The sequence below is a fragment of the Babesia microti genome, chromosome IV (assembly GCF_000691945.2).
Source record: "Babesia microti strain RI chromosome IV, complete genome".
Classification (NCBI taxonomy): Eukaryota; Apicomplexa; class Aconoidasida; order Piroplasmida; family Babesiidae; genus Babesia; species Babesia microti.
Genome location: NC_034969.1, coordinates 436,753 through 463,351, shown reverse-complemented (window position 1 = coordinate 463,351; position 26,599 = coordinate 436,753). Strand labels below are relative to the sequence as shown.

The 26,599-nt window shown below is 36.1% G+C and overlaps 16 protein-coding genes across 16 annotated transcripts; 4 read left to right on the top strand and 12 right to left on the bottom strand.

Annotated features, from left to right (window-relative positions):
* On the bottom strand, window positions 332-1,161 carry BmR1_04g06070 (conserved Plasmodium protein, unknown function; the record flags this gene model as incomplete). Its single annotated transcript, XM_021482469.1, has 4 exons — window positions 332-353; window positions 376-959; window positions 980-1,100; window positions 1,124-1,161. The coding sequence occupies 4 exons, from the start codon at window positions 1,159-1,161 to the stop codon at window positions 332-334; spliced, it is 765 nt and encodes a 254-aa protein (XP_021337702.1).
* On the bottom strand, window positions 1,460-3,573 carry BmR1_04g06065 (tRNA-splicing ligase RtcB homolog; the record flags this gene model as incomplete). The annotated part of the gene is made up of 5 exons (XM_021482468.1): window positions 1,460-1,528; window positions 1,670-2,071; window positions 2,432-2,797; window positions 2,878-3,302; window positions 3,324-3,573. 5 exons carry the CDS (start codon window positions 3,571-3,573, stop codon window positions 1,460-1,462), a joined length of 1,512 nt encoding a protein of 503 aa, XP_021337701.1.
* Window positions 3,574-3,960: 387 nt separating this feature from the next.
* BmR1_04g06060 (succinyl-CoA synthetase alpha subunit) lies at window positions 3,961-6,097 on the bottom strand (the record flags this gene model as incomplete). Its single annotated transcript, XM_021482467.1, has 8 exons — window positions 3,961-4,094; window positions 4,117-4,194; window positions 4,215-4,277; window positions 4,298-4,459; window positions 5,276-5,549; window positions 5,635-5,772; window positions 5,944-6,018; window positions 6,041-6,097. The coding sequence occupies 8 exons, from the start codon at window positions 6,095-6,097 to the stop codon at window positions 3,961-3,963; spliced, it is 981 nt and encodes a 326-aa protein (XP_021337700.1).
* On the bottom strand, window positions 6,338-7,675 carry BmR1_04g06055 (CSNK2A, casein kinase II subunit alpha; the record flags this gene model as incomplete). The annotated part of the gene is made up of 1 exon (XM_012794363.2): window positions 6,338-7,675. The coding sequence occupies one exon, from the start codon at window positions 7,673-7,675 to the stop codon at window positions 6,338-6,340; it is 1,338 nt and encodes a 445-aa protein (XP_012649817.2).
* A 577-nt stretch (window positions 7,676-8,252) lies between these two features.
* Window positions 8,253-10,566, bottom strand: BmR1_04g06050 (heat shock 70kDa protein 5; the record flags this gene model as incomplete). Its single annotated transcript, XM_012794362.1, has 5 exons — window positions 8,253-8,938; window positions 9,248-10,148; window positions 10,170-10,306; window positions 10,327-10,476; window positions 10,497-10,566. The coding sequence occupies 5 exons, from the start codon at window positions 10,564-10,566 to the stop codon at window positions 8,253-8,255; spliced, it is 1,944 nt and encodes a 647-aa protein (XP_012649816.1).
* Window positions 10,567-11,113: 547 nt separating this feature from the next.
* On the bottom strand, window positions 11,114-11,503 carry BmR1_04g06045 (hypothetical protein; the record flags this gene model as incomplete). Its single annotated transcript, XM_012794361.1, has 1 exon — window positions 11,114-11,503. One exon carries the CDS (start codon window positions 11,501-11,503, stop codon window positions 11,114-11,116), a length of 390 nt encoding a protein of 129 aa, XP_012649815.1.
* A 20-nt stretch (window positions 11,504-11,523) lies between these two features.
* Window positions 11,524-12,136, bottom strand: BmR1_04g06040 (hypothetical protein; the record flags this gene model as incomplete). Its single annotated transcript, XM_021482466.1, has 2 exons — window positions 11,524-11,621; window positions 11,668-12,136. 2 exons carry the CDS (start codon window positions 12,134-12,136, stop codon window positions 11,524-11,526), a joined length of 567 nt encoding a protein of 188 aa, XP_021337699.1.
* Window positions 12,216-12,469, top strand: BmR1_04g06027 (conserved Plasmodium protein, unknown function; the record flags this gene model as incomplete). Its single annotated transcript, XM_021482465.1, has 2 exons — window positions 12,216-12,405; window positions 12,426-12,469. The coding sequence occupies 2 exons, from the start codon at window positions 12,216-12,218 to the stop codon at window positions 12,467-12,469; spliced, it is 234 nt and encodes a 77-aa protein (XP_021337698.1).
* Window positions 12,459-13,903, top strand: BmR1_04g06026 (conserved Plasmodium protein, unknown function; the record flags this gene model as incomplete). The annotated part of the gene is made up of 6 exons (XM_021482464.1): window positions 12,459-12,740; window positions 12,762-12,842; window positions 12,929-13,070; window positions 13,093-13,313; window positions 13,338-13,538; window positions 13,559-13,903. 6 exons carry the CDS (start codon window positions 12,459-12,461, stop codon window positions 13,901-13,903), a joined length of 1,272 nt encoding a protein of 423 aa, XP_021337697.1.
* Window positions 14,013-15,048, bottom strand: BmR1_04g06025 (Tetratricopeptide repeat protein 4 homolog; the record flags this gene model as incomplete). The annotated part of the gene is made up of 5 exons (XM_012794357.1): window positions 14,013-14,177; window positions 14,198-14,618; window positions 14,642-14,708; window positions 14,731-14,881; window positions 14,902-15,048. 5 exons carry the CDS (start codon window positions 15,046-15,048, stop codon window positions 14,013-14,015), a joined length of 951 nt encoding a protein of 316 aa, XP_012649811.1.
* Window positions 15,682-17,468, bottom strand: BmR1_04g06020 (Chaperone protein DnaJ; the record flags this gene model as incomplete). Its single annotated transcript, XM_021482462.1, has 6 exons — window positions 15,682-15,801; window positions 15,823-15,894; window positions 15,917-16,036; window positions 16,133-16,225; window positions 16,247-16,317; window positions 16,505-17,468. 6 exons carry the CDS (start codon window positions 17,466-17,468, stop codon window positions 15,682-15,684), a joined length of 1,440 nt encoding a protein of 479 aa, XP_021337696.1.
* Window positions 17,469-17,884: 416 nt separating this feature from the next.
* Window positions 17,885-19,165, bottom strand: BmR1_04g06015 (hypothetical protein; the record flags this gene model as incomplete). Its single annotated transcript, XM_012794355.1, has 1 exon — window positions 17,885-19,165. The coding sequence occupies one exon, from the start codon at window positions 19,163-19,165 to the stop codon at window positions 17,885-17,887; it is 1,281 nt and encodes a 426-aa protein (XP_012649809.1).
* BmR1_04g06010 (phosphoglycerate mutase) lies at window positions 19,307-20,235 on the top strand (the record flags this gene model as incomplete). The annotated part of the gene is made up of 3 exons (XM_021482461.1): window positions 19,307-19,337; window positions 19,359-19,581; window positions 19,743-20,235. 3 exons carry the CDS (start codon window positions 19,307-19,309, stop codon window positions 20,233-20,235), a joined length of 747 nt encoding a protein of 248 aa, XP_021337695.1.
* Window positions 20,910-21,534, top strand: BmR1_04g06006 (hypothetical protein; the record flags this gene model as incomplete). The annotated part of the gene is made up of 2 exons (XM_021482460.1): window positions 20,910-21,110; window positions 21,379-21,534. The coding sequence occupies 2 exons, from the start codon at window positions 20,910-20,912 to the stop codon at window positions 21,532-21,534; spliced, it is 357 nt and encodes a 118-aa protein (XP_021337694.1).
* Window positions 21,535-21,802: 268 nt separating this feature from the next.
* Window positions 21,803-22,788, bottom strand: BmR1_04g06005 (Alpha/beta hydrolase domain-containing protein 17C; the record flags this gene model as incomplete). Its single annotated transcript, XM_012794353.1, has 2 exons — window positions 21,803-22,697; window positions 22,718-22,788. The coding sequence occupies 2 exons, from the start codon at window positions 22,786-22,788 to the stop codon at window positions 21,803-21,805; spliced, it is 966 nt and encodes a 321-aa protein (XP_012649807.1).
* BmR1_04g06000 (hypothetical protein) lies at window positions 23,201-26,557 on the bottom strand (the record flags this gene model as incomplete). The annotated part of the gene is made up of 1 exon (XM_012794352.1): window positions 23,201-26,557. One exon carries the CDS (start codon window positions 26,555-26,557, stop codon window positions 23,201-23,203), a length of 3,357 nt encoding a protein of 1,118 aa, XP_012649806.1.
* Window positions 26,558-26,599: the final 42 nt, after the last annotated feature.

Here is a 26,599-nt window from a genome sequence, read left to right as displayed (position 1 = left end):
CCCCACAATTCCATGTGAGGGATATCTTGATTATAAACTATGCATAGCCACAGTAACCATTGGCAGAATTCTATATCTATACTCTATATTCTATACGTAAGATTCATAAATGAATATTATTATATTCTCAATTTGATAACCGCTAGCAACCGTTAACTAATTGCTGCAGCATTTTAAAAATTATTAAAACTATTGCCAAGATTTGATATTGTATAAAGTTTTACACAAGATTAAATATAACATAACTTCATTACACATCGCTAGTCCAAGAATTGTTACGTTTGGGAAAACACAAGCGAAAATGCACAACAGTATTTATAACATGAGCGTTTTACCACCCGGGAAATTGGCACCTAAATAATGGCATTAAATTACCCAATCAACTCACTCATCTCCGTCTGCATTTGCATAGTCAATCTGGTGAATGCATGGCTAGCAGTTAATTCGGCATGGTTTATTATCACAGCCGATTCAACCTGATCTGATGTTAAATTGAATTTTTCCTCTACTTTGGCAGCTACGATTGCTTGCGCAGCAATAGTTAACGTTTTAATCTCCATAGTTTGTCTGTTCTGCAGCGATTTGAATTCGCGGACTACAGACTCCAATTCGCTGAGCATATATTCATGGATAGCTAATATTTGACTAATAGTAATATTGCGTACATCGTCACTCAGAGTTGTATCGTTTATGCCGGGCGAATTCATGATCTTCAAAATGTAATCCTTCACAATAGGATCATGTTGATACTTTTCAATCAAATGGTCGAGATCAATTACAGTGACTCCCCATTGCTCCATAGGATCCTCTGGCTGCATTTGACTGGCCTTGGTATATACCTGTTCTAGGCGCAGTGGATTGTTTATCAGGTCTGAGGTCAACTTCTTCATAACAATTTTGGTTTCCTCTTGAGATTTCACTATGCCTTTTAATAGTTCTATACATTCCGCTTTGGTCATCTACATGTGTCAGTACTTACGTCTTGAGCTCTATTCCTACTTGGAGCTGAGGTTGCAGATGCAAATATAGGGTTATCCGATAAAAGATAGTGGAGCAAACAGGCAGCACCCACAGCCGTTGCTAAATAAAGATTAACTTGCCTGTTATTGTCAATAGGCGAGACCAAGAGTTAGCCATGTTACTCACTAGAGGTGGGGCCATATAGTATATCTAGGTGAAAATTTTGTCTGAAAGAATATCCAAAAGTTTCACCAATTTACTTTATACATTAGCCAATAATCATTATATACGCACAAATAATTATTCTCAACTATATATGCAACTTATCAATCATGCTCACACTCCCTACGCGACTCGGAAAACATATACATTCAATTACTTGATCGTGTTGGATTTGGATTATGTACTAATCACTTTATATACATAATATCTATCAGATAATTAGGTTATATACCCCAGCGGATTACACCGTCAATTACAAGTGTTAATTAGCGCCATATCAACCTTTGATGACTGCGATTGGCTTGAGCTTGATGCATTTCTTTGATATTCCCGCTTCGTGACATGTCTAAATCACAGTTATTTAATATGTGCTTAAATTTGAAAATTTATACAGCTAACCTATTTATTTACCCAAACAATATGTTTTCCTACTAACACATTATTATAAATAAATAAACTAGGATAGGCGCACGAATAGGGATTAGACATCAGAAAACAACTGAATACAAATACTTACATCTACGACAGACGTTACATCTTTATAGGCCTCAGGGGCCTCTTCCATAACAAGACTTGGTGATGCCACTCTAATAGCAATTCCCTTGCTCTTAAGATCATCTATCACTTTATTCGTACTGAGGGTCTTTCTAGCGCTGCTTCTACTGGACGCCCTACCAGCACCATGACATGTTGTACCAAATGTGAGTTCCATTGCCTTTTCGGTACCTGTTAAGACGTATGAACAAGTGCCCATTGTACCGCCGATCAGCACTGGCTGACCTATATCAATATATTCCAGTGGTATTTGCTTATGCCTGGGGGGATATGCTCTAGTTGCACCTTTTCTATGCACGAGTAAATTTTTAGGCTTCCCATCTACCATGTGCTCCTATGTTACTGTTATTTTGAGAGTATTTGATGTAATAATTGTAATTCATATCATGTATTTATCACGTTCAGAGATTACATCGTTTAATTAACCATTTATTTAATTAGTTATTTATAAAAATATTTTGACCAATACTATCGTGATTATAAATGGTTAGAAATAGGTAAAAATTACTCGTAAGTATATCCAACTTCAATTTTTTTAATATCAAAAAATGTATTAATCAATCAGACATTTCTCCAATAAATATAACAATTTTCAACCATAATCTTAATTAAACCATTATAAACACAATTACAATCAATGAATAATGGTTAATGAAGATAAACAAAACTATATTTTTGTTGGATACGACTATACCTCAATTTTGGCCACATTATGAGAAACGTCATATATAATATGCATGTCAAGATCATCAGCGTCCATGTCAAATACTTCACTCAATGCAACACGCGAAAGATGTGTCATAACACTGCGGTTAACCCAGGCGTAATTTGCCGCAGCTGCCATACATTTCAAATACCTCTGTCCACTTTCACTATTGATATGTGAACAAGCCAATTGGGGATCATTAGTGGGTATATTCTTTTCCATATTGTTAAGGGCATCACTTGCTACTTGATGGCCCAAACCGCGACTGCCCGAGTGTATCATCATACATACTTGTCCCTCAACCTCCAATCCCATAGCACGGGCAGCTCTACTGTCGTATATTTCCTCTACAACCTATATCAAAGATGGTATATATGATATGTATAACATCCATTATTGTTGATTTTATATATTGTTACTTTAAATGTTGTTACCTGAACTTCTACATAATGATTCCCTGCCCCTAGAGTCCCCAGCTGAGGGATTCCTCTCTTCTTGGCCCTATCCGACACTAGGGTTGCATCTGCCTGAGACATTTTACCCCTTTCCTCACATCTTTCCCTATCTTCACTCCAAGCGAATCCGCTTTCTTCGGCCCATTCCATACCCCTAGTTAGTATATCAAATAAGTCGCCATCACTGCACTTTATTGTTCCTTTTGAACCTACACCAACGGGTATTTTATTAAATAATGCGGTGGCTAACATATCTTTTTTATCCTCCAAATCCTTCAGATTCAAATTAGTTCTCAATAGTCTTACGCCACAATTGATATCAAATCCCACACCTCCAGGAGAAACCACTGATTCAGGCCTACTCATGTCAAATGCCGCAACATTTCCTATGGAAAATCCGTAACCTAAATATGAACTTTTAATACCAGAGTGTGCATCAGGCAAAGCGATACTACCTTTGACAATACCGGGCAAAGCCGCAACATTTGCCAATTGCATTATGGAGGGTAAGAATCCCGTTTTCCTGGCATTATAAAGCTTTAATTCATCCAACAAAAGCACTTTTAGTGATTCATTCGCAAAGAAGAACCCATCTACGTTCATATTCGGGACTATCCCTTTCGAAACTTTATAGAGGTGGGTGATTCCATCCACTGGTGTTACATATGATTCCATACTGATGCTATTAGACACGATTTAAACATTCTTTCAGGTTATATTTTAACGACTTTTAGCGTCATTATTTTAAAACAAGTCTTTATATGTGAACTTGGATTGTATGTAAATCAGGTACACTACAAGGGGATACGGCGAAAAACTTCCTCGCGACCACCACAATGTCACAATAAAAATAAGTTACTTTTACCATAGCATACAATTTACAACTAACTACACGTTTAAACTGTTATTACACACACTAATAAAACAATTACCGTGAAATTACTCATTGAGAATCAATTATAACATTTGTACAGATAATTAGTATATGAAAAATACACAAACTCCAAAGAATTATCATTCACATTATTTTAAGTGTTTATAACCAATATAATAGAATAATGGCTACAACATAATCTTCTTAAGTATAATTCCAATTTCGGTTGGCGATTCAACTATTTCCACTCCAGCTTCCCTAAGTACCTCCATTTTTTCCTTAGCAGTTCCTTTACCGCCACTAATAATCGCACCAGCGTGACCTAGATCATAATATTTTAATACCCATTCTCCTCCCTGGAGGAGCGGATACTCCTGCAATAAACGCGATAACTTTCTTGTCCTTAACAAATTGCGGGTTCGCTAAATTGTTCAGTTTTTACCCTTCAACCACTCTGCAGTATCTTCCTCAGCCGTCCCACCTATTTCTCCAATCATTACGACAGCTAAATTACATGATAATTACCCTTTGTCTCAGGGTCTTGCGAAAATTTCTCCAGGCAATCGATAAATGTTATTCCGCCGAATGGATCCCCTCCTATTCCTATACAAACAGATTGTCCAAACCCCACGGATGTGGTTTGATACACTGCTTCGTAAGTAAGTGTACCACTTCGGCTTATGATTCCTGCATTAGCAAAGTGGGATCTGTTACACAAAACTAGCGGAAATTGTAGACAGTTACAATCCACTTTTGTTAAAAAATGTCTTATTATAAAATTTAAAACATTCTACACAACAACTTTAAATTGCATCGCAATTTAATACCACTAGGAAATCATTAAATCGATCCTTGGATATGCAAAACATTTAAAATTGTTTGGAAGATCCAAATGATCAATTTAAGTCTGTATAATCACAATAGCAATAGCATAGTCTTAATGTGCATAGTTTGGACCACTGATAGCCCTCTCTCCTGCCGGTTTAACCTGCCTATCACCCCTTTAACACACCCATTACTCTTTTACGCCTTGGCAGTAATACTGGCCATCCTATCCAGTAAAATGACCATTAAATAATGTTCGATGATGTAATTAGAGTGTAAAGTAAAGGGTTCAGAAATAAATTTGTATATAGTTTACAAAGTTGCGTCTTGCGGGTTTACTGGGTTTCATACATTTTTAATGTTTTTTATTAGTGTTGTACTACCGCAAGGTATGGATTAAATAAAGGGTGCAAATTTAATCAACCAAAATCACACTTAAAGGTATAAATGGATCAAATTCAATATATTAATATATAATATTCTCAATTATTTATTTGCATTTTTAATTGTGATATTATACGGGGAGATTCTTGTTCTTTAAGTTCAGAGTTTTTGTTAATGTTAATATATAGGAATTGCTTAACATTAATTAGTTATATATAGTTGTGAAGTATTATATTTAGTGAAATTCATATATAATTATATGTAATATGTATGTATGACTATTATTCTACCTACCTATTGACCCTGGCATGTGAATCGATCCGGGCATAATGCCAATTTTACAGTGCCCTGGTTTGATAATTCCTGGACAATTTGGCCCAATTAGAGTCGTTTTATTATCCTTTTCCTTAATCAAATGTCGTATCTTGATCATATCATGTTGCGGAATGCCCTCAGTAATACATACAACCAATGGCATTTCCGCTTCAATCGCTTCCTCAAGCGCCTTTTTGGCTACTGGAGCAGGGACAAAAATCATAGAGGCATTGGCACCAGTTGCACTCATTGCCTAAATGATATTGTTTTTATACTATTAATAAAATAATCCACTATCAGTTGATTATTTTATTAATAGTATAAAACAATATACATACATCTTTGACAGAGGAAAATATGGGTAACTTATGCTGAAAGTCTAGTGATTCCCAGGTTGAACCACCCTTTTGGGGATGCACACCTCCAACAAATTTGGTACCGCAGTAGTTAAGGCATTGTGTCGTGTGGAATGAACCCTATGAATTAGTTTTATATATTTATAAAATGGGAAATGTAAAATGTCCCATTTTTTGAAATATAACAAATATTTAAGCTTCCTCAAATAATGTTAGAATGTTCTCACGACTGCAGATTGCAGTGTCAAATTAGCATGACCGGATTTCATCATAGGAAGGTCATACACTTACCTGTTTACCAGTTAAACCTTGACAAATTATTTTTGTCTCTCTGTCAATATAAACCTTTGCACTAGAACTGAATTTCTGAATTTAACACTGCAAATACCCTAGAATAGCGTTTGATATGATTATTTACGGTACCTCTGATAGTATATCCCCCCATCAGATATACACTGTCATACTGGGGTGACCCATCCCTAACCATTTATGTAATTTTTTAAATATAAAAATTCATCGAGTTGTCCACAAAAGCAATCCTTTTAAAACTCACATACACAACACAAATCATACTTATAACATATATGAATACTTAAATATGTCTAGGATGTACAAATTAAAATTATAATGCCGATTATCGGTAAAAAACAGTTGAACTCACACAATTATGAAACCGATTGTCGCATTACTCTTGTACACCTTTGAAGTATGGGTGCTGCATAGCTTCTCTGGGTGTTATTCTGTCGGTATGATCGTAAACAAGCATTTTGTCGATCAAATCAATAACTTCAGGCGTGGCCAAATTCTGGTTTTCGAATGTAATAAATTTGTACCAAGGCCTCCTGGGATAGACACCCATTGTCTCCTGATATTGCTGGCCAAGTTGTAGACCAAATTTTGAAAGATATTTTGACAGACCATCAGTACCTAATACCTTAGCAATCTTAACCAGTTGGTCATAGTTATCGTGGCCATAAAAGAAAGGTTCTTTCTTAAACACCAGTCCGGCTATCATACATCCGATACTCCAAATGTCCAATGAATAATCGTAAATTTGCATATCAACCAGTAATTCAGGCCCTTTATAATATCTGCTGGCCACTCTAACATTATATTCTTGTGCTGGATGATAGAATTCAGCTAATCCCCAGTCGATAAGTCTCAATTCCTTTTTCTTATGATCGATCATCACATTATGTGGTTTTACATCCCTATGCATGATCCCCTGACTGTGACAATAATCAACCGCCTTAAGCAGCTGGTACATGTAGTATTTAATTTCATCTTCACTTAAAGTAGGGTATAAAGTCTTGAAATCTGTGTTATCAATATACTCAAATATCAAAGATGGGGTTCTGCTTTGTGGATCTTTGACTATGTCTAATAGCTTGATTATGTTTGGGCCGCCGCAGAGATTTTGCAGTATCTTAATCTCGCGTTTAATCTTCTTCTTCTTGACAGGTTTTAAAATTTTGATGACACATTTATCACCAGTATCAACGCAAATTCCCTCAAAAACTTCACTATACTTCCCTCTCCCTATCTTTCGCGTGATTTGGTATCCATCAGGGTTGTTCCACTCAATAGTGAAGTTTTCATAATCCCAGTAATCCGATTTCTTATTCACATTTGCGTCACTGTAAAATTTTGGAAGGATTATTACTTGATCAGAACCAGGATACAATAATTTAACGGATTCCTCCATTTTTATAGGATTGTTTGGGGACTTTATAAGCAATTTTTTTTTGTCTTTATTTTTAATAGCCAACAAATTGGACCGACTATTGTAATAAACGTTGTTATTATTGTGACTGGTGGAAATGTGAGTTGTAGAAGACGTTGAAGATTCTTCTTGTGATTGTAGGTTTGAATATGTGGGTAAATATTGCGAAAAACACCGTGTAGATGGTTGATCAAAATAACAAAATCGCTTAAAAGTGATTGCTTGAAATGTTAGTAGGGCAGAGTCGCAAAACGCGCTCGGAAACTTAATTCCTTCACATGGTAAAGGCACCCAAAACATAAACGTGCCCCTTTATCATCTCTACCCCAACCCCACTAACATATAACGTAACTAGGCACTCACATCCCTCTCGTTACATTAATAACTTTAGATGTTAACAAACACAATATTCTTACACATAAACACGTCTACAACTCATTCGAATATTTTTAAAACTCAATTACTTATTTCATGCTCAGACACATAGCTGTAACTCACTTGATTTAGCATTATGTTAAATTAGCAAAAAACTTTAAATAATTGGTTTCATATTTATTTAGCAAATTTGTTTGAATTATTCTCGGATTGTCCAAAATATAACCCTAGAATTAATGACATGTTTCCAACCAGTGGTATGTATGAGTCAATAGGCTATACTACTATGAGTTGACGCTTCTCTTGAAGTTTTTTGACAGAGTTAGCCTTAAATATCAATAAAAAAATTCGCTTACGAAAATGTCAGCGAGAAATTTCCACACAACCTTAGTACTAAACAGTAGTTATATGTGTCATAAAAATTACTTAACACATATAAATTGTTCAATTGTATGATTTTAGTGTTAGATAATCAATTCCTGAGTATTGTCCAATGATCATCTCATAACTCATCCCCGTAAGAATCATAATTGGATTCCCCGGCTGCATTGCCCTGGTACAATTTTTGTATAATAGGATTACAAATTTCTTCCAGTGACTTGAGTTTGGATTTATACTCATCAGTATCCGCCTCTGGATTTTGGAAAAGCCACGTCTCAGCATCTTTCAAGGCGTTCAAAATTGTGGTCTTGTCATCTTCCTCAATCTTATCAGCCAACTTATCCTTATCTTCCACACTCCTCTTCATACTAGCGATGTAACCATCAAGCGTATTCTTGGATTCAACACGTTCCATCATTTCCTTATCCTCCTGAGCATATCTCTCCGACTCTTCGATCATTCTTTCAATCTCAGCCTTTGATAACCTGCCTTGTTCCGCGGTTATGGTAATTTTCTGACTCTTACCACTACCTTTATCCTCAGCTGATACACTCACAATGCCATTAGTGTCGATTTCAAATGTGACATTGATTTGAGGAGTGTTACGAGGTGCAGGGGCAATACCAGTAAGGTCAAATCTTCCGAGCAGAGTATTGTGTTGTGTCATTGAACGTTCTCCTTGGTAAACTTGGATAGTGACGGTGGTTTGATTGTCCATATAAGTAGAGAACATTTGTGATTTCTTTGTTGGAACCACAGTGTTACGGGGGATAATCTTAGTCATGACGCCACCAACAGTTTCGATACCTACGTAAAATAGTAAGATAATAATGTTTCGAAAAGATATTTTTCAAATAATTTAAATTAGATAATCATCCACTATTATTAATTTATTTGTGTACAAATACTTTCATTTAATACAAAATTATATAACATTTATTTACGTATATCATATCACATATGCATTGCACACAGGCCAACCAATGACACCATGTTATAGATATGGACATAGCTTAAAGTATAAATATAAGGTTATTTACATAGACAATCCTAATTCATACATGTGATAAGCAACGCGTATAAACGGCAAGTATATTCCATTGGCTGAATACATACCCAGTGATAGCGGAGTCACATCCAAAAGTACCAGTTCATCGTGAGATTCACCAGCAAGTATACCGCCTTGTACTGCCGCTCCGTAGGCAACAGCTTCATCAGGGTTAATACCCTTGTTGGGCTCTTTGCCATTGAAGAAATCCTTGATCAATTGCTGGATTTTAGGAATTCTGGTTGACCCACCAACTAGAACTATGTCATGGATATCAGATTTCTCAAGCTTGGCTTGGTTTAACACGTCCTTTACTGGTTCCAATGTGCTCTTAAACAGGTCTTCATTCAGATTCTCGAATTTTGCTCTGGTTAAGGTTTGGCTGAAGTTGAAGTCACCAATCAGATTTTCAATCTCAATTTTACAACTGTGGGCAGATGATAACTTTCTCTTACACTGTTCAACCTCCTTACGGAGCTTTTGTACAGCTTGTACATCTGTAGCAATGTTAATCCCATGTTGTGACTTAGTTAGGGCTATAAAATGGTCCATAACATTACGATCAAAATCTTCACCGCCGAGGTGAGTATCTCCTGATGTCGCTATGACTTCAAATACACCGTTGTCAATTGTAAGTAGGGAAACATCAAAAGTACCACCACCGAGATCATAGACCAAAATATTTTTTTCTTCATCCTTATTGTCAAGACCATAAGCAATAGCAGCGGCTGTGGGTTCATTGAGTATACGTAATACATTCAAACCAGCAATTTGACCTGCATCTTTGGTAGCTTGGCGCTGGGCATCATTAAAATATGCAGGAACTGTCACAACGGCATTTTTAACTGTCTGACCGAGAAAGTTTTCGGCCATGCTCTTCATTTTGGAAAGCACTAAGGCACTGATCTCTTCGGGGGCAAATTCGCCCTTGCTTCCTTTGTCATCAATTCTTATATATGGCCTGCCATCCTATGATTAATCATTTGTAACCTTGTCAAATATTTCATATGGTAGCAATTTCTTATCCCTTTGGACCTCTTCATCGCGGAATTTTCTCCCGATCAACCTCTTGGCGTCAAATACAGTATTCTTGGAGTTACTAGTAGCGAGACTTTTTGCAACATCGCCTAAGTAAATTCACACATACCAACTTTCCTTTCTCCTCCAATGAAGGAGACATATGACGGTGTAATACGATTGCCCATGTCATTGGTAATTATCTCTACACGTCCGTTACGATATATGCCCACACAAGAATAGGTTGTACCCAAGTCAATGCCTATTACTGGCCCTTCCACTAGGTGAAAATATGCATACCCTGTGGCGAGGGTTTTCCTTCCGCCAACAATCCCCAAAACAAAAACACACTTAGATTAAATAGATTCATAGTAACAGCCCCACCCCAAATTTGCCAGCACCCCTGTATACCTATTGCTTCTACACACACATTCTCTCATTAATATTACATACAGTGTAATTTTAAATTATATATACTCACTACTATATTCTGTATTCTCTAATGTCTGTACATTTCTTGCTGAAAATACATAGTTGCCACAATCCTTCACTATAATATTACTTAATCCCTTAGCTATAACTTATTCCTTCTCTAACTATTCTGACATAATTAGCTTTATCTATCATTTAAAATTCTAGTATATTTCTCCCTATAGCCAAAGTCAATATATACCAACGTATAGTAAACACCACTTTTTTATTTGCATATATGGGCTATTTTAATTGATCTTATGTTTAATATTATATATTTTTCTTAAAAAACTTCTGTGAGAAAATTTTGTTCAACACAGAACAGTTATATTAGGAACTTCCACTATATACACTACAGCGTACAAGTACCACCAAAAATAATTAAGATTAAAAAATACAATTGATTACAACAAATGATTTACAATGTGTCAATTTTACATGGAAAACTAACCACTATTTCTTCTGACACATGCCTCATAAGCGTCTAGGTGATGATAGCAGGAAATGAGGTGGTCGAATTGTTTCTCAGATGTGATGCTTTTGAAGTCCATTAAACAATTTTTAAGTGGAAACTCTTCGTCAACACATACATGTGTCCTTAACTCTTCAGTTTTGAAATTCGATCTTTCCTTTTCAAAGTCATCAATAACTGCGCTCTTTAATTCGCGTAAAATTTCAACCCTCTCCTTCAATGCTAACCTCTGTTTAATATCTTTCTCCATCAGCTCTCCTGTGGCATTCACTAGATAACTTATGGTAGTAGACGGAGGTGCTGTGGTTTCTTTATCGTCATTGGAGTAATCTTGGATGAAGTCTGCATGCAAAAGAATCGGCATTTCGCAACAAAAACATCCAATTAGAGCAATCTCCTATGCATAACAATAGGTCTAGCAAATATATCAATGTTAGACCCGTATAACTCTTGTTGTAATGATTTGATATCACTTTCCAATGCTATGTTAGTTTTTCGGCAAAGTTGAATGCGATATATTTTACTCACCTTCTATTCTGGTTTTTAGTTCAATAAAAATTGTATTATATAATTTTTTTGTGGAATTCACATTGGTACAGTTGTTATAGCTGTAGTTAGTATTATTATTCGCTGAATTAATTCGTTCAGTTGAGATGTGATGATTTATAGAACTAATAGAATATGTGCTTGATTGTGAATTTTGACTGTATTGAAATGCATGGGTTTGATCATTTGCATATCTAACAGGGAAGTTGATAGGCAATGGTTGGGCCGTGGGTTTATATTGGGAGCGTCTAACACACTTAGTACCACTACACTCAGTACCTTCTGAATCAGGTTTTGTGTGATTTTTTTCGAAAATCTCGAGTGACCTTTTAAGCCTATCGTCCAGTAGTTTTTGACTGCTGAAACTGTACAAAGAGGCACAATCAGATTTGTGGCTACTTTTACACATGTTACCATTCTTTGATTTGGCATTATTATTGAAATAATACATGCTCCACACTATCTCACTGACAGTAAATTAATTAATAATTTTAAACTACAAAAACAAAAATGACCAGAATTATTTTTTAATGGATTTGGATGAAGAAAAGGAATTGTCACCGCCAGATAAAATTGTTAAGGATTGCTATTTTTGCCGCATAACCGGAACAATTCTTTTTACAGGCCTAGGTGCTTATGCTATAAGTTGTTCAAGGAGGTTTACAAAACCCTCAGATCGCATTTTTTCTTATCTTATTTCATCCGCTCTATTTTCCCTAGGTATTCAACTTTTCATTCAGCAACATACAGGGCAATTACACCAGTGAAGGAATATGAAGAGTGAAAATTATATTGGTCTTTCTTCAACAATTGTTTTTGATATTTCAATTGTTCATCCCGATAAACATGCTACAGATGATCAATTGCAGGAATATAAGCTCTTGTTTTGGCATCCACATTCTAATTTCAAAGAATTGTGCCTACATTCAGGACTTATTGAAGGATTAATACGCCTTGGAAGGTCTTTTGGGTCTGTTAAGCCAGTAGAAATTATAAAAACAAAATTTTTCACAATTGCTTTGCATGAATGGGAAAAAGACTTGTTTGTTGCAATGGTAATCATAGTTTTAATACAGGACTTCAAAAACGATTCCAAGAATTTAGATATTAATGATCAGCTTCGAAATGGCACAGCTTTGGATTTCAAGTTAAAGAATGTGGGTCTTTTTTTATCATTGACATTTCCTTTATTAAAATTGTTGGGTTCAATAAATAAATAAACTCTAGCAGAAAATTAACACAGATTATCACAACATTTGCTTCAACATTTAAACTGCTTCACGGATCTCCTAGGGATATTAATCGTCAAACATTACAAACATTACTAAACTCATTCCTCCCCGCTTACTTATCCGCCAATCATCCATTAATTGACCTTAGTAAGGGTAATTTAAACAGAAATTTCAGATTTAGATTTCATCTATACAGTTATTCTTAACCCTAAAATCTGTTTGGATATAGAATTGTTTTCAACACATTTACTTGATAAATTTAGTGAGATTAAACAATTGTCACTTGTACACTCGGGACAATTGGTACATCAAGGAATGGCGTTGGAAGATTTTAGATCAATATATAATTGGTTATGCCTACAAGTAACTAGTTCATCATTGCCAAATAATGGGGAGGTACCATTCTCACATATAATTTAGAGAAAATTGACTCCCTTTAAGTGTTTGTATGAGGTGAAAGATTGTGATTACTTAATTGGATTGAATGGAAAAAACTTGTTCCTACCCATTATCAGTGTCAGCGGAAATAGGCGTTATCACTTATCTGTGTTGAAGTATGAATCACTCCTTTTGATAATGCTCTTGGATGATTCACTAAAGTACGACATCAACACCAAAACTGTAAGTTACTAGTTACTTAGTTACTTAATTCCATTAGGGAATCGGCAAAAATCGATCTTGGCGGGATGAAAGGCTTGTATGAGTCAATTGGATCAAAATTTCCCGCCACTACAGAACTTACGATGAATTATGTAACCAGTGAATCGCAGGGATCGCTAGGTCCCAATGGAAATAACATTATGGCACTATCACTCTATAATTTGTTGCGCAATTTAAACAATATTCAAGGCACTACGGATGAGATAAACGGAACAGATAATTCAGAGGCTGTACCTATTTGCGTGCATAATGCGTCGCTCAAGGCTGGAAATATCACTATAACTTCAAAAATGGACGTATCAAATAGATTACATATCAGGATGTAATTTGCATTTATATGTTCGCTTTAGACTAATCAGTTCCTTTAGACTTATAATGGGCTGTAAAAACTTATTTTTTTGGAAAATTAACTTGCAATTAGTTTTTAACGTGATATTACCCAATGATGGAAAAGTGTCCAAGTAGTTTTTCCAACTTATCATTGTTGTTTTGATCCTTCAGTATGTGAACTGGCAGTACATCATACCTGCCCGTAACACCTTTTAACGCCTTGCAAATTTGGGTACTGGTGTTAATGTGTATTAGTTTATCTCCAGGTATCTAAATATACCAATTAATACCTCTAGATATGCGACAACATTTTTGTCAAATTTCATTCCCTCAAAATTATTATCTTTAAACATCACATCTAAGTGCATTTGTAGTGTGTCAGTGTCACTCATATCAGAAATATAGTCAATGACACCTATTTCGTCGTATATGAATAATGATGAGAAATGTAAAACCCCATCTCTAGTGTAATTTACACAATCAACACCTTCCGGCAATGAATATGGAACGTTTATTACCTTCTTATGCTCATTATGGCTCACACAATACTCATTAGATCTTTTAGTTTTAATTGTGCTGAGAATTTCGTTGTACAAAGATAAAAATGCAGTATCGGTGATATTACCAAATTTGTCAATGTACAGTTGGCAAAAATGTAATCCTTGCTTATACAACCCTAATTTGACAGATCCACTTGCACCTCTGTAATATCTAAATAAAAAAATTATTAATACCCTTTAGAATTGTTTGGGTCTAGTTCAATAGCCTTTTTACAGTCTGTAACAGATTCCACGAATTTACCTAGATGATAAATTATGAGTACCAAGTTTTATGTAGATAAACGCCCTGTTGGAATATAGAATAGATAATAGTTTAGTGTCATTTGGATCAGATTCTATGCCTTTAGTATAACAAGACAGGGCGTTCTTTAGATAACCACTATATCTATCTGTTAAATACTCCTTGGCCAGATCCTAAATATGCTAAGAATTACATTGTAATGCATTGCAATTGATTCTGGCGTTTCATTCTCACTGTGAATTAATTTGAGCGCCTCAATAGCATCATTAGTGCTGCTTGTGGGTAATTCATCTAAGAATAGGGGATGATCGTACGATTTACTAATATCATAACTACACATTTGGACAAAAATTTTTATATAACTAAAAATTAGATAATTTAGCAACTATTATAGAAGGTTACCACAGTCATACCTACCAACATAGAACCCGGCGCTGCACATAGATGGATAGTATAGGGGCACTACACTAGAATGCCGTACCTACCAGTTAAATATACTGGTATTATTTTGATTGGTAGATACAGAAATTTTTTCTTGAAAAAATTTAACGAAAAACTTTGTTCACACTTGATTTGCAACATTTGTCTGTTACAAATTAGATTTTATTACTTATTATTTATAATAGTTATATAAACTTATTAAACTAACCAATTAAATATCAACGCCTACTATATTATATAACAGTTTAATAACATAACCAATAAGATTTAGTCCTTACCTAACCAGATAATGTAATATATGTTTGATTATTATTTGCAAATTGTATTTTTATGAATGGTTATTGTAAATAAAAATTATTTACAATACTGTGTTTGAATCATAGATCAGTAACATTTTATAATTAATTATTGTGATCATTATGCCTGGTTTATATAATAATGTTTCACATACAATATATAACATAAAATACATATTATACTAAATATTTTGATACATAAATATAATTAGAGTGGTACAAAATTTTTAAATGTTTCAGAGTTCAAGCTGCCTAAACTCAAAAAACTGTGCATTTAAATCTAACTTGACTGATCCCTCAAGCACACCATTGATAAACTCATCGATGCTATTGATGTTCAGTATTTTATCCAACACCTAATTTAGAAACACTTTTACCTTAAATTTGGCCCTTTTAGGCCTATACGCGACAAATTTTATGCCCCTCCTAATATCCAATCCGAAGGGTGCCTATATTAGATATTTTAATCACCTTTCCAGATACAGGGTAAAATCTCAATTTCACCGGTTCATTGCGATATTTATTTGCTAGTTCTTTCAATACATTATTTAGTTCAGCATTGGAATCTTTCACCAATGCAATGAAGCAATACTATATAAATAAAATAGCGCAGGATATGTTTACAATAATTTTAAGTATCAATTTATTTTACAAATAAATTAATGAATATAACAAAATAGTACTTACTTGGCCATCTTTCGGGCCGCATTCACCAGATTCAATTAATTTGTTAGTTAACTGTTTATAGGAACCCTTAGTACCACCTTTGCTCTGCTTAAACTGCATGAACTTGTAAATTACTTTAGATACATCTTTCCGCAATTCTAGGAGTATTTCGTCAAATTTGAAGTTTTTCAGGTTGTACCACTCACCTATATTACATTTTAATATCATAAAAAATCACTTCCGGATTTTTTAAGTTCCACCTATAGACAAATACAAACCAATAACAAATACGGATAAATATTATGCAACCCATAAATATCATAATGGAAAAATAAGAAATTCTATACCCCAAATATTCGGATAAATAAGGTTAATTATTAATATAAAACATACCTTCGATCTCATCAACACTTAACACTGCCAATAAAGATGGTGTGTAAGGTGGTAACAACCTTTTTACAATCATAGTATTATTTCCCAGCACAATTGCAAGATTAGCTTTTTCGTTCAGAACCATAGCAATTGAGGGCAATACTAGTGAATTTGGATTGTTAACTATTGCAACAATTGGCAATATCTTTGAATTTGCAACAAAATCTTCAAGTTGCTTAACGGTAGTTATAGTTTTCACTTTAATTCCAATAACCGAATTGTGTAACCAATTGTCAATTGATTTTTCGCTTAAGTCGCCGTGGTATGTAAACTTGTCGAAACTGGGCCATTTGTATGCGACGAGAGTTGGATAACCAGCTATATTTTCATGTTGACAAATAGCATTATTTCGTTGGCAATTAACTGAAAGAAATTCTAAAGTCTTATATTTCTTGGTCAACTTGTTAAATACAGGTTTAAATTTAAGACAATGTCCACACTGAGGATGATGCAGCAATATTAAGGTTATACATTTAGTGCTACTAATGTGTTCATTATAATCGTCTATATTACCATGAAAATCATAGGGGTAATGGTCACCGCCAGAGCCTTGTCTGTGGTCCTTTCCATTAAAAGAGAAATGGAAACCGCCGAATTGCGAAAATATATCCTGAAAAAACCCGTGGTCACCACCACCGAAGTTTGAGTTTGGCTCATGAAAATTTTGACTGACTCCTTCTTCTCCAAAACGATCATATCTAGACCTCTTTTCTGGATCTCTGAGTACATCATAAGCCTCAGTGATTTTAACAAATTCCTTTTCCTTCTCCGGTGCTATATCTGGATGCATAACCTTAGCCAGCTTGCGGTAGGCACTAGTAATCTGTTTATCTGTAGCATTTCTAGGTACACCTAGTATCTTATAGTAATCGCAGAATGCAATTTTCGCCAGTTGTACCACTAAAACCAATTTATATAGTAGCATCACGGTTAAGTTATTAGCCACACATATTATAGCTTATGAGGTTGCACATCACAGTATGCTTGAATATTATTAATGAAAAAACCAACCTAATATCGCCAACATTTAGACCTGCTGCTATTTTTAACACAAAATAGTATCCAATTACTGATTACCATCGCCCATCACCAACAACAAAATTTCATATACATTGCTACCTATTATAGCAATGACCTAGAAGCCGTTCTCAATTTTGTAAGGATTAAAAAAACTAATATAATTAATAGTTTAGCGATAATTTACAAAGAACAGGATTTTCATTAACATCCTTATCGAGAATTATGCTCCACATTACACATATGTAAAACCGATGGCCAAATATCACACCCAACAGGTACATAAATGTTATCTGTGCTAAAAGAAACAACAAAAATGCCAAATCATTCGGCTAAAAATGTAGCTGATGCAAAATCAGGCTTGGAGCAAAATGTGTTAGCAGATTCTGTATCGACAAATTTGCTCCAAATTAACAAGTCTCCCCTCATCAGCCCACGACGCACAATCTGAAACAGCTCGTATCCATTCTGCTTGACAAATTGCATATACTCAGTATTCAAATTGTTAGTATATATCCTAATCTCTTTATATCCCACCTCCCTGGCATACATTTCCACCTGCATCAATAACCTCGATCCAACTCTCATCCTCCTGCACCCTCTCTTTACAACCAACCTGACCATCTGGGCAACTTCATTGCTTCCCCTGTATGGAGCTATGCCTACACATCCCAGTACGTTTGATTCCTCACAATTAATGTCATTTTTAATCATACTATGAATGTGAGATTCATCACCGGAATCTATTCCAGATGGGGAAGCAGAGCGACTTAAACCTGATGAATCATCAACTCCCTCCTTTTTTTCTTCACTAGGCAATTCAGTAATCCAAAAATTGCACTTATCATTGAGTTTATACGAGTTGTAAATATTTTTGAGATCTGGACAATTATATCTAATGTGTTTTTCAATTTCAAATCTGGCACGACAAAATAAGTAGAGTATGAATAAGAATGTAAAAACGCCAACACGCTTTGGGGACATCAAAATGAAATTTATTGCGATGATAATACATAAATCATAGGCATGCTGTATAATCCAATATAACATTGCCTGGCCAGTTAATGATCTGAAATTATCGTATAGCAAGTGACAAACATTTTCCTGATCTTCAGGTCTAATTTCCCGTATGATTAATTGATTCTGTGGGTTTCTACTGCTCTTCCTCTTCTTCAAATCCTTCAATAGCTTGTCCTTATCTGTGACGCGAGTGCTATCAGCAGCTCTCCTTAGTATATCTCCAACCATCCTAGGGTTTGGCCCTCTAACATTCTCGGTCAATCTCCCAATTCTAGTTTGGCCATATGTAGATATTGCCGAATAATTGAAAGACATGCAGTTGTCAGGACACATTTCATCTGAAACCTTTCGTTGGATAGGCAAAAATTGTGTATCTGTGAGATCTGGAGAACTGATATTTTTGGTCAACCCTAAAGATAGTATATTTTGCGATAATTCAGAACCGGTAGCCAAACTATCCGCCAATGAGGCAACGTTGATTTGACTGTTCGTACAATGAATATTTTTAAAGCTGGAGGCCGTAATATCCAACGGCGGAGAATCCAAAGTAACTTTGTCATCTTTAGAACCATCAAAAGTTTCCATGACTACTTTTTATTAGTCAAGTTTAAATCACTAAACATTTCGCACGTATAATAATACTTACGCCCCATACATTGTATTCACATACTAAACTCACGTGCTACACATCATCAAGTTAACAAAATTTAATACAATATAGGTTAAATGATATCAAAACTAGTACTTCTTAGACATGGTAGATACAATAGTTACACAGGCGAAAGCATTTGGAACGCTGAAAATAAATTTTGCGGCTGGGCAGACCAACCTCTCTCAAAAAAGGGTATTGAAGAAGCAGAATTTGCTGCTAAATGCCTTCTTGATGAAAATATAATGTTTGATATTGTATATACATCAGTCCTTGATCGGGCAATTAAGACGGCTGACATAGTACTAAAACATACCAACCAGATGGATTTGCCAAGATTCTCTTCCTGGAGGTAGGCATCTGACACTTACATGTATATAGTGCCCTTTTAATGGCATTTTATTGTGAACATCCACGCACCTCAACAAACAGTCCTTTATCTTCTTCACTATGTTTGATTATTCAATCGTTTGTTGCTTCATACCTACCAATTTGTCATGCGGGTTAATACAGATTAAACGAACGTCACTATGGAGCGCTACAAAAGTTAAACAAAGCTGAGACCGCTGCTAAGTATGGAGACGAACAGGTTAAAATATGGCGCCGATCCTACGACATCCCTCCTCCACCAATTGACGAAAGTAGCGAATTTTACCCAGGAAAAGACCCCAAGTACAGTGAGATTCCAAAGGAAGAAATCCCAGTTGGAGAAAGTTTGAAGATGACTATTGATAGAGTCAAGCCTTATTGGTTATGTGAAATACTGCCAAAGCTAAATGAAGGCAGGAATGTACTAGTCGTGGCTCACGGTAATAGTTTGAGAGGAATAGTAAAGATACTTGAAGATATCTCAGAAACTGAATTACTAGATTTGAATATTCCCACTGCTGCACCCTTGCATTATAAACTGGATAATGGGAAAGTTTTGGAAAAGAGGTACATTATGCCAGAGACGCTGTTGCAGGAAAAGATTTTAGCGGTGGCAAACCAAGGCAAATCAAAGTAATCCCTCATAAAACAATCAATTGTTCAATAGGAAAGAAATAAATTACTTACCATCCTCTAATTTTTGACACAAACACATTAATAATACCATTGCATAAATATACATACTACCGCGTACTGCGCCGGACCTACCCAACTAATAAGTCAACATATAACTTCACAGTAGGATAGGTTACACCAGTACAGTATGAGATAATATACCACTAGGAAATCATTAAATCGATCCTTGGATATGCAAAACATTTAAAATTGTTTGGAAGATCCAAATGATCAATTTAAGTCTGTATAATCACAATAGCAATAGCATAGTCTTAATGTGCATAGTTTGGACCACTGATAGCCCTCTCTCCTGCCGGTTTAACCTGCCTATCACCCCTTTAACACACCCATTACTCTTTTACGCCTTGGCAGTAATACTGGCCATCCTATCCAGTAAAATGACCATTAAATAATGTTCGATGATGTAATTAGAGTGTAAAGTAAAGGGTTCAGAAATAAATTTGTATATAGTTTACAAAGTTGCGTCTTGCGGGTTTACTGGGTTTCATACATTTTTAATGTTTTTTATTAGTGTTGTACTACCGCAAGGTATGGATTAAATAAAGGGTGCAAATTATATGTATTAGATATGTCACGTAGGGGGTGGGGACATGGAGTAATAAATAAATGTAAGACATGTTTTACCCGATTGGCTCAATGCAATCTTTATTTGAAGCTCTACTGGAATGTTCACGGGAAGATTTTTTTATTATATTCTTGCTTTGCTCGATTTTTTTTTTTGCCCTTGCAGCATTCTTAAATTATGAATACAGTTTTAATCATGTTAACCATAAAAGACTTGAATTCCGATACTACGCCGCTATAGTAATCGCAGCTGTAAGCAATGATTATATCAACTACATGATTAAACCATCATTTACACATCTATCACCACTACTCAATATCCATATTACAAAATCCTACGTTCAATTTCTAGTTAATTGAGAATTTTTAATGATTATTCCTAAATATAAAATATATTTGATATACAATTATATAATTCTAAGTGTAGATTACTCCAATATACTGCTGTCTGACATCATTAAATATTCAACGCCTATTTAAACAAAAACGATGAATGATATAATTTAAAGAGCTCATTCAGGCACTTTTATCGATTGCCATCGGAATTTTAATTTATAGTTCTATGATGAAACTTCGTGATATTATAGTGAATAAATATCAAAAAAAACCAAACAACATGCCTAATGATCAGGAGGATGATGACGAAAATAGTGAAAATATGTTACCCACCCAATAATACGGGCAACAAATGAGTCTCCATTATTTTACAGTACCTTTTGATAAGTTTATCTGACAAATAGTCAGTTTAAACGAGCAAAGTAACTAAATAGAACGCGTGTTATTTATTAATTGCCACTACATTTACATTCAAATCAGTCAAAGTGATGTAATGGTCATGATAATGGCCGGAATCTTTCAAACGTCGAGCTATACAATGAATCTTTTAAATCATGCTTAGCCAATTGGAATCCGTTGCCAAGACAATGCTTGAAGAACATTTCAAGTTACCATTTTCCACTTTTAATCTTACAAATCTGCAAGAAAGCGCCCATCCTTGTATAGTACTCATTGGCATAGTCCATCTCAATATTGTTGTGATCTGCCCCGTCCACCCACCACGTCTGTAGCATGGGAGGCTCTAACTTTATAGAATCCCTAAGTATAAGGGCATGCTTAAACGGTACTACGCGATCGTCTTTGCCATGCAATATGTACACTGGGAAGTTAATTTTTGACTTGGCCAAAGAATCGCAATTGCAAAATGCGTCGAACCAAGGCGATTTTTTTATTTTAATGAGGAATATGCGCAGACCAGATGCAATTCCAGAGTGTATAACTAATCCACCTAGTTTATCACAAGCCACAATCCCTTTAGAACTCTTTTTGGAGTTAAATAAGCAGTTTACCAGATAGCATGAGGCGGCTGATCCTATACTATTACCGTATAGAATGATTGTATCCGGTGGTATGGATAACTGCTGAACCGTATAATTCCAAACACTTGCAGCATCTCTGTATAAATTCTTTTCAGACGGAGAACCGCCAGATAAGCCATATCCAGAGTAGTCATAAGCGATGACATTCACGCGGAATTTACAGCATATACGAAAGCAAAATCCGAAACAATGCCCAATGTCCGATCCATTGCCGTGAGAGAAGATAATGGTAATCCTATCTTCATTTGTGGGCTTGGGAAATAACGAAAAACATGCAATTCTGTGAGTTTTTGTAGGCACCCAATGAAAATCTAGCTCTATCCCATTCATATCTAGCTCATCCGCGAATTTTTCCCATAAAATTTGGTCAGAGATCACAAACTTGCCGCTGGATGTCACTTCATAACCGATTACCTTAGGTGGAACAAATGCAATCTTGTTTATGATGCGATTTTTGAGCCCGCTGAGTCAAGCCTTCCTTACCACATGGTTAGACAACCCATGCAGAAGATGTTCATTCGGCTACCAGAGTTCTTAGCTATAAAGGCCTCCATTCAAACTTTATACTAGTCAATATAACAAAATTAATGCACACAATTAATCATGTGTAAGTATTATGCATAGCGTTGTGGTGGACTGGGGGACCCCATCCAATGCACGGCACCGTTACTGGTACCATCGTCCACCAGTACTGTAGCTACTTAGCACCAATAACTTATTCCATGGAATGGGACTTCTTCTAGCCTAAAACTGCATTGAAACGTTTAATTTTATGCGATAAATTCCCGGAGATTTTTTTTTCTTCTCCCTCATATAATAGCAACTCCACCTACTGTGCATAAGTAAATAATTCCCACGCAAACCATTCTTGTCATCACTACTCGAAACTTTCTTCCCAAATATCTACAGCACAATCAATATTCACTATATCATGAATTTGTACCCACATAAGATATACTCATAAACTTAGGTTATCATCTTTGGAGATACATCATCAAAATTGTTGACAAAAACAGTGGAACAACAATGCTTGCCCAGTGTTTTTAGCGCCTCCATAATCGCATCACCTAGGGCCACTACATTGGTGATATTGTCAGTGACCAATGGCAACAACTCCCCCCCAAACATTAATGCATATTGTTCATCGCAAAGCTTAATTTGGTACGACTTCCTAATTCTCCTCCCCAATCTGTCGTTGAATCGCTTGAACACAGCACCCAAATGTTGTTTCAAGTTTTTCCAGTCCGCGGTACACAGCGCACCATTGGTCACACTAGTAATCTCCAAATCAGAATTCTCTAAGGTTTCTGACTCAACATTATTATATATGCGGTGAAGCATCTTGCAACATTTTTTGGCCTCAGCCATGGCATTGGCCATGCCACCGCATGATTGCGCGGTGAAACTAGTCACCTTCTTATAAACTGGTGATATAATAGCCACTTTGTTGCTGGATACACTTTTGCAAGCCTGAAAAATGCACTCTGATATAAATTCTTCCTCTACATGATTGATCAATCTAATGCACTCTTCTTTCCCCAGCTTAGCACTAAATGTCACGATAATTTCTCTATGCTTAACCTCGAGCCCATGTTTGGTGCTACCACATATACGAAGTGCCTCTTCTATTGCTTCTTTTGAAGCAGAGCAGGTAAAGCAACGCTTTGATCCAATGCAATCACGCCGTAGTGGATAGCAAATACCGCAGAAATGAACTGGCAGACATAATACGAATTTGCTTGGTGTTACCGTCACATTGAAGTAGCCCCTCCTGTATGCAGGTTGTAGCTTGTTAACTTCTTCAATCGTCTCTAAGGAATCTGCATCCACCAGATTCATCAGGATTTCTTCAGCCTCTAGGGCTATACTTTCATATATATCATCGAGGTGTTGCATGTCAATGTGGTCCGATCCGCAGTTGGCAAGAGTCAGGCTATGGTTTGGATTTTTATCTCTAAAGATGGAGGCCAGACAAGATGGAGTTCCATTAAGATAGATGTAGTAGTTTTTTTGTTCGAGGGCATGGGTATGACTTACACTTCCAGTCGTACCTGGCCCATCGTTTATATCATTTATGGGCGTATTTATGCCGAGGGCGAAAGATAGTGTATTTTCGTTAAAGACCAGATCATGGGTCAGAGAGTTAAGGATAACAAGATATTCCACTGCACTGGCATAGAAGCCCCAAGGGCCCAATTTATCTTTTTCAAACCGCCTACAAACGTGTTCGCATCCAGGCACGAATATATCTATGCAGTTTGGATTTGACATTTTGAAATCGATAACTGTTGATTCTATAGATCCACATAATTCGGATACCAGTTTATCTACGTCAATGATCGAAGCCATGAATTTACCAAGGGTTGTATCATTTGATTTGATTAATTCTCCGGGACAATTGTTCAGCAGTTTTCCAAAGTAGGCTTCAATGTAGCGCCACCAAAATAAATCAATTTCAATATTGGGGAGAGGCATTTTAAGCACATCGCATATTAGGCTTAAAATGCGTAAATAGGGCGAATTAATAATTTGGATAAGCGCCATTTGGCCGTTGTTACTTATTGCGCGTAGGAATGTTGAGTGTAATTGGGGAGAGGCTGAAGAGTGAGAAATTGCGGAAGATTTGCCATAATACACTTTTCCTTCGGAGGATTTGAGCAGATCAATCTCTTTGGACCACCTGCTAGTGCTGCTGTTTAGTGTATTACTGTTGAAAGACACGTAATTGCTTGATACAGCAGAGGAGGTTTCGACAGACAATGTTCGGGAGAGCTTGTTAATTGCATTTCTATGATTGGGTTCAACTTCATGGGAACTATACAAACTGGAATGGTCACTAATTTCGTCTGGAGTATTGTAATCATAAAGGCAAGAACCATGGGAATAGGATCTTGAAATGTACATGAAATCCGAAAAATCCGAAATTTCCGATCGGGAAACATGTGAAAAATTTGAAAAATGCGATGGATTACACTCCATATCACACTCAATTTCAAATTCTTGCGTAATTGGACAGTTGCATAAGCACACGGTTAGGCATTTATTGCATACAGAGTATCGTTGCAATGTATGGTAGGATGGATTATTCACCAGTTCACCTGTGTTAGTAGCCAAGTATCTACAACATTTGTGCTGAAAAGGGTAGGTAGGCAAATATTTGAATACGTTGTCATGCACTTCCGCATTCTCCAAATTGACCTTTGCGTCCGCAGCACTGTTGCCATCACAACTCCTTTCAGTTACTAAGAAATCCAGACGTTTCATAATTACATCCAGTTTATGACAATCACTATAAGTCCAGTTGTAACATCCAGCGTCATATGAGGGATATGAGGACTTATGAGCATCGAGGGCCAGGGTGTCAATCACTAGGGATAGGGCACCGAGTGTGGGCGGGATAGATTGAAGACTTTCTCCGTAAATTGAGGGTGTTATGGCTTCAGCAATTTCTATATAAACCTGGGTCAATTTATGGCGTCCCTTGGCCATTAGCTCTATGTTGCGAAGGTGGCAGTAGTAACGTTGCAATTGCAAGTGTTTGGCTAACTCCTGGCTAAATGTTATGAAATTTTGTTTGCTCCAAAAAGAATTACAGCAGGCGCTGTTATTGATTCTCGTATTATCGTTCAAAGTTAGGCAATTACCTTCGAATGTGTTTTGAGTGTTTATATTGTTGCTGGCGAGAGCATGATCATTGCATCGCCAGGCGGGGAATCTCTTAGCTAAAACTTTTATAAGCATTGCAATTACTTGCAGTATTCCTGGTGGAATTGATATTTCAAATTGTAAAAAATCTTTTTGGAATGGTATGAGGCTCATCTGATTTGTGAAGTTTACGGTAGAAGTTGTAGATTCGATAGATTCGTTCGACTTGAAAACTTCCCTCTCCTCATGCGCGTTTTGGCCCATCTTCTCCGCAATGTCCATAGTTAGTTCAACATCACTCATAGCCTTAGGGACGGACGCTTGTTGCTGTTGCGAATTTTGCTGCCGTAGTTGTTGCTTATGTGCCAGGCATCTTATTTTCCACTCTGAAATTGAAATATCGTTTACAGCCCTAATTAGTGGATCAATAGATTCGGGGTGAGACCTTGGCCTTTCTCTTCTGAGAGAACTAATGTCAATTTTGTACTTTGAGCGGTAAACTGGTGAGTGGACCGCCACTGGTGCCATTTTTGATTGCATATGAGAAGATAGCGGGACATATTTTGATGGATGGGGAATTTTTAATATGTTTTCTTGGTACTGGACCGGAAATATGTCAGTAGGAGGTCCCATCTGATTGATGGGAAAGGGGAAGGTGAAGTCGTCTCCGCCCTCCATATACAACTCACACAACAGTACACGACACTGTAATATATACAA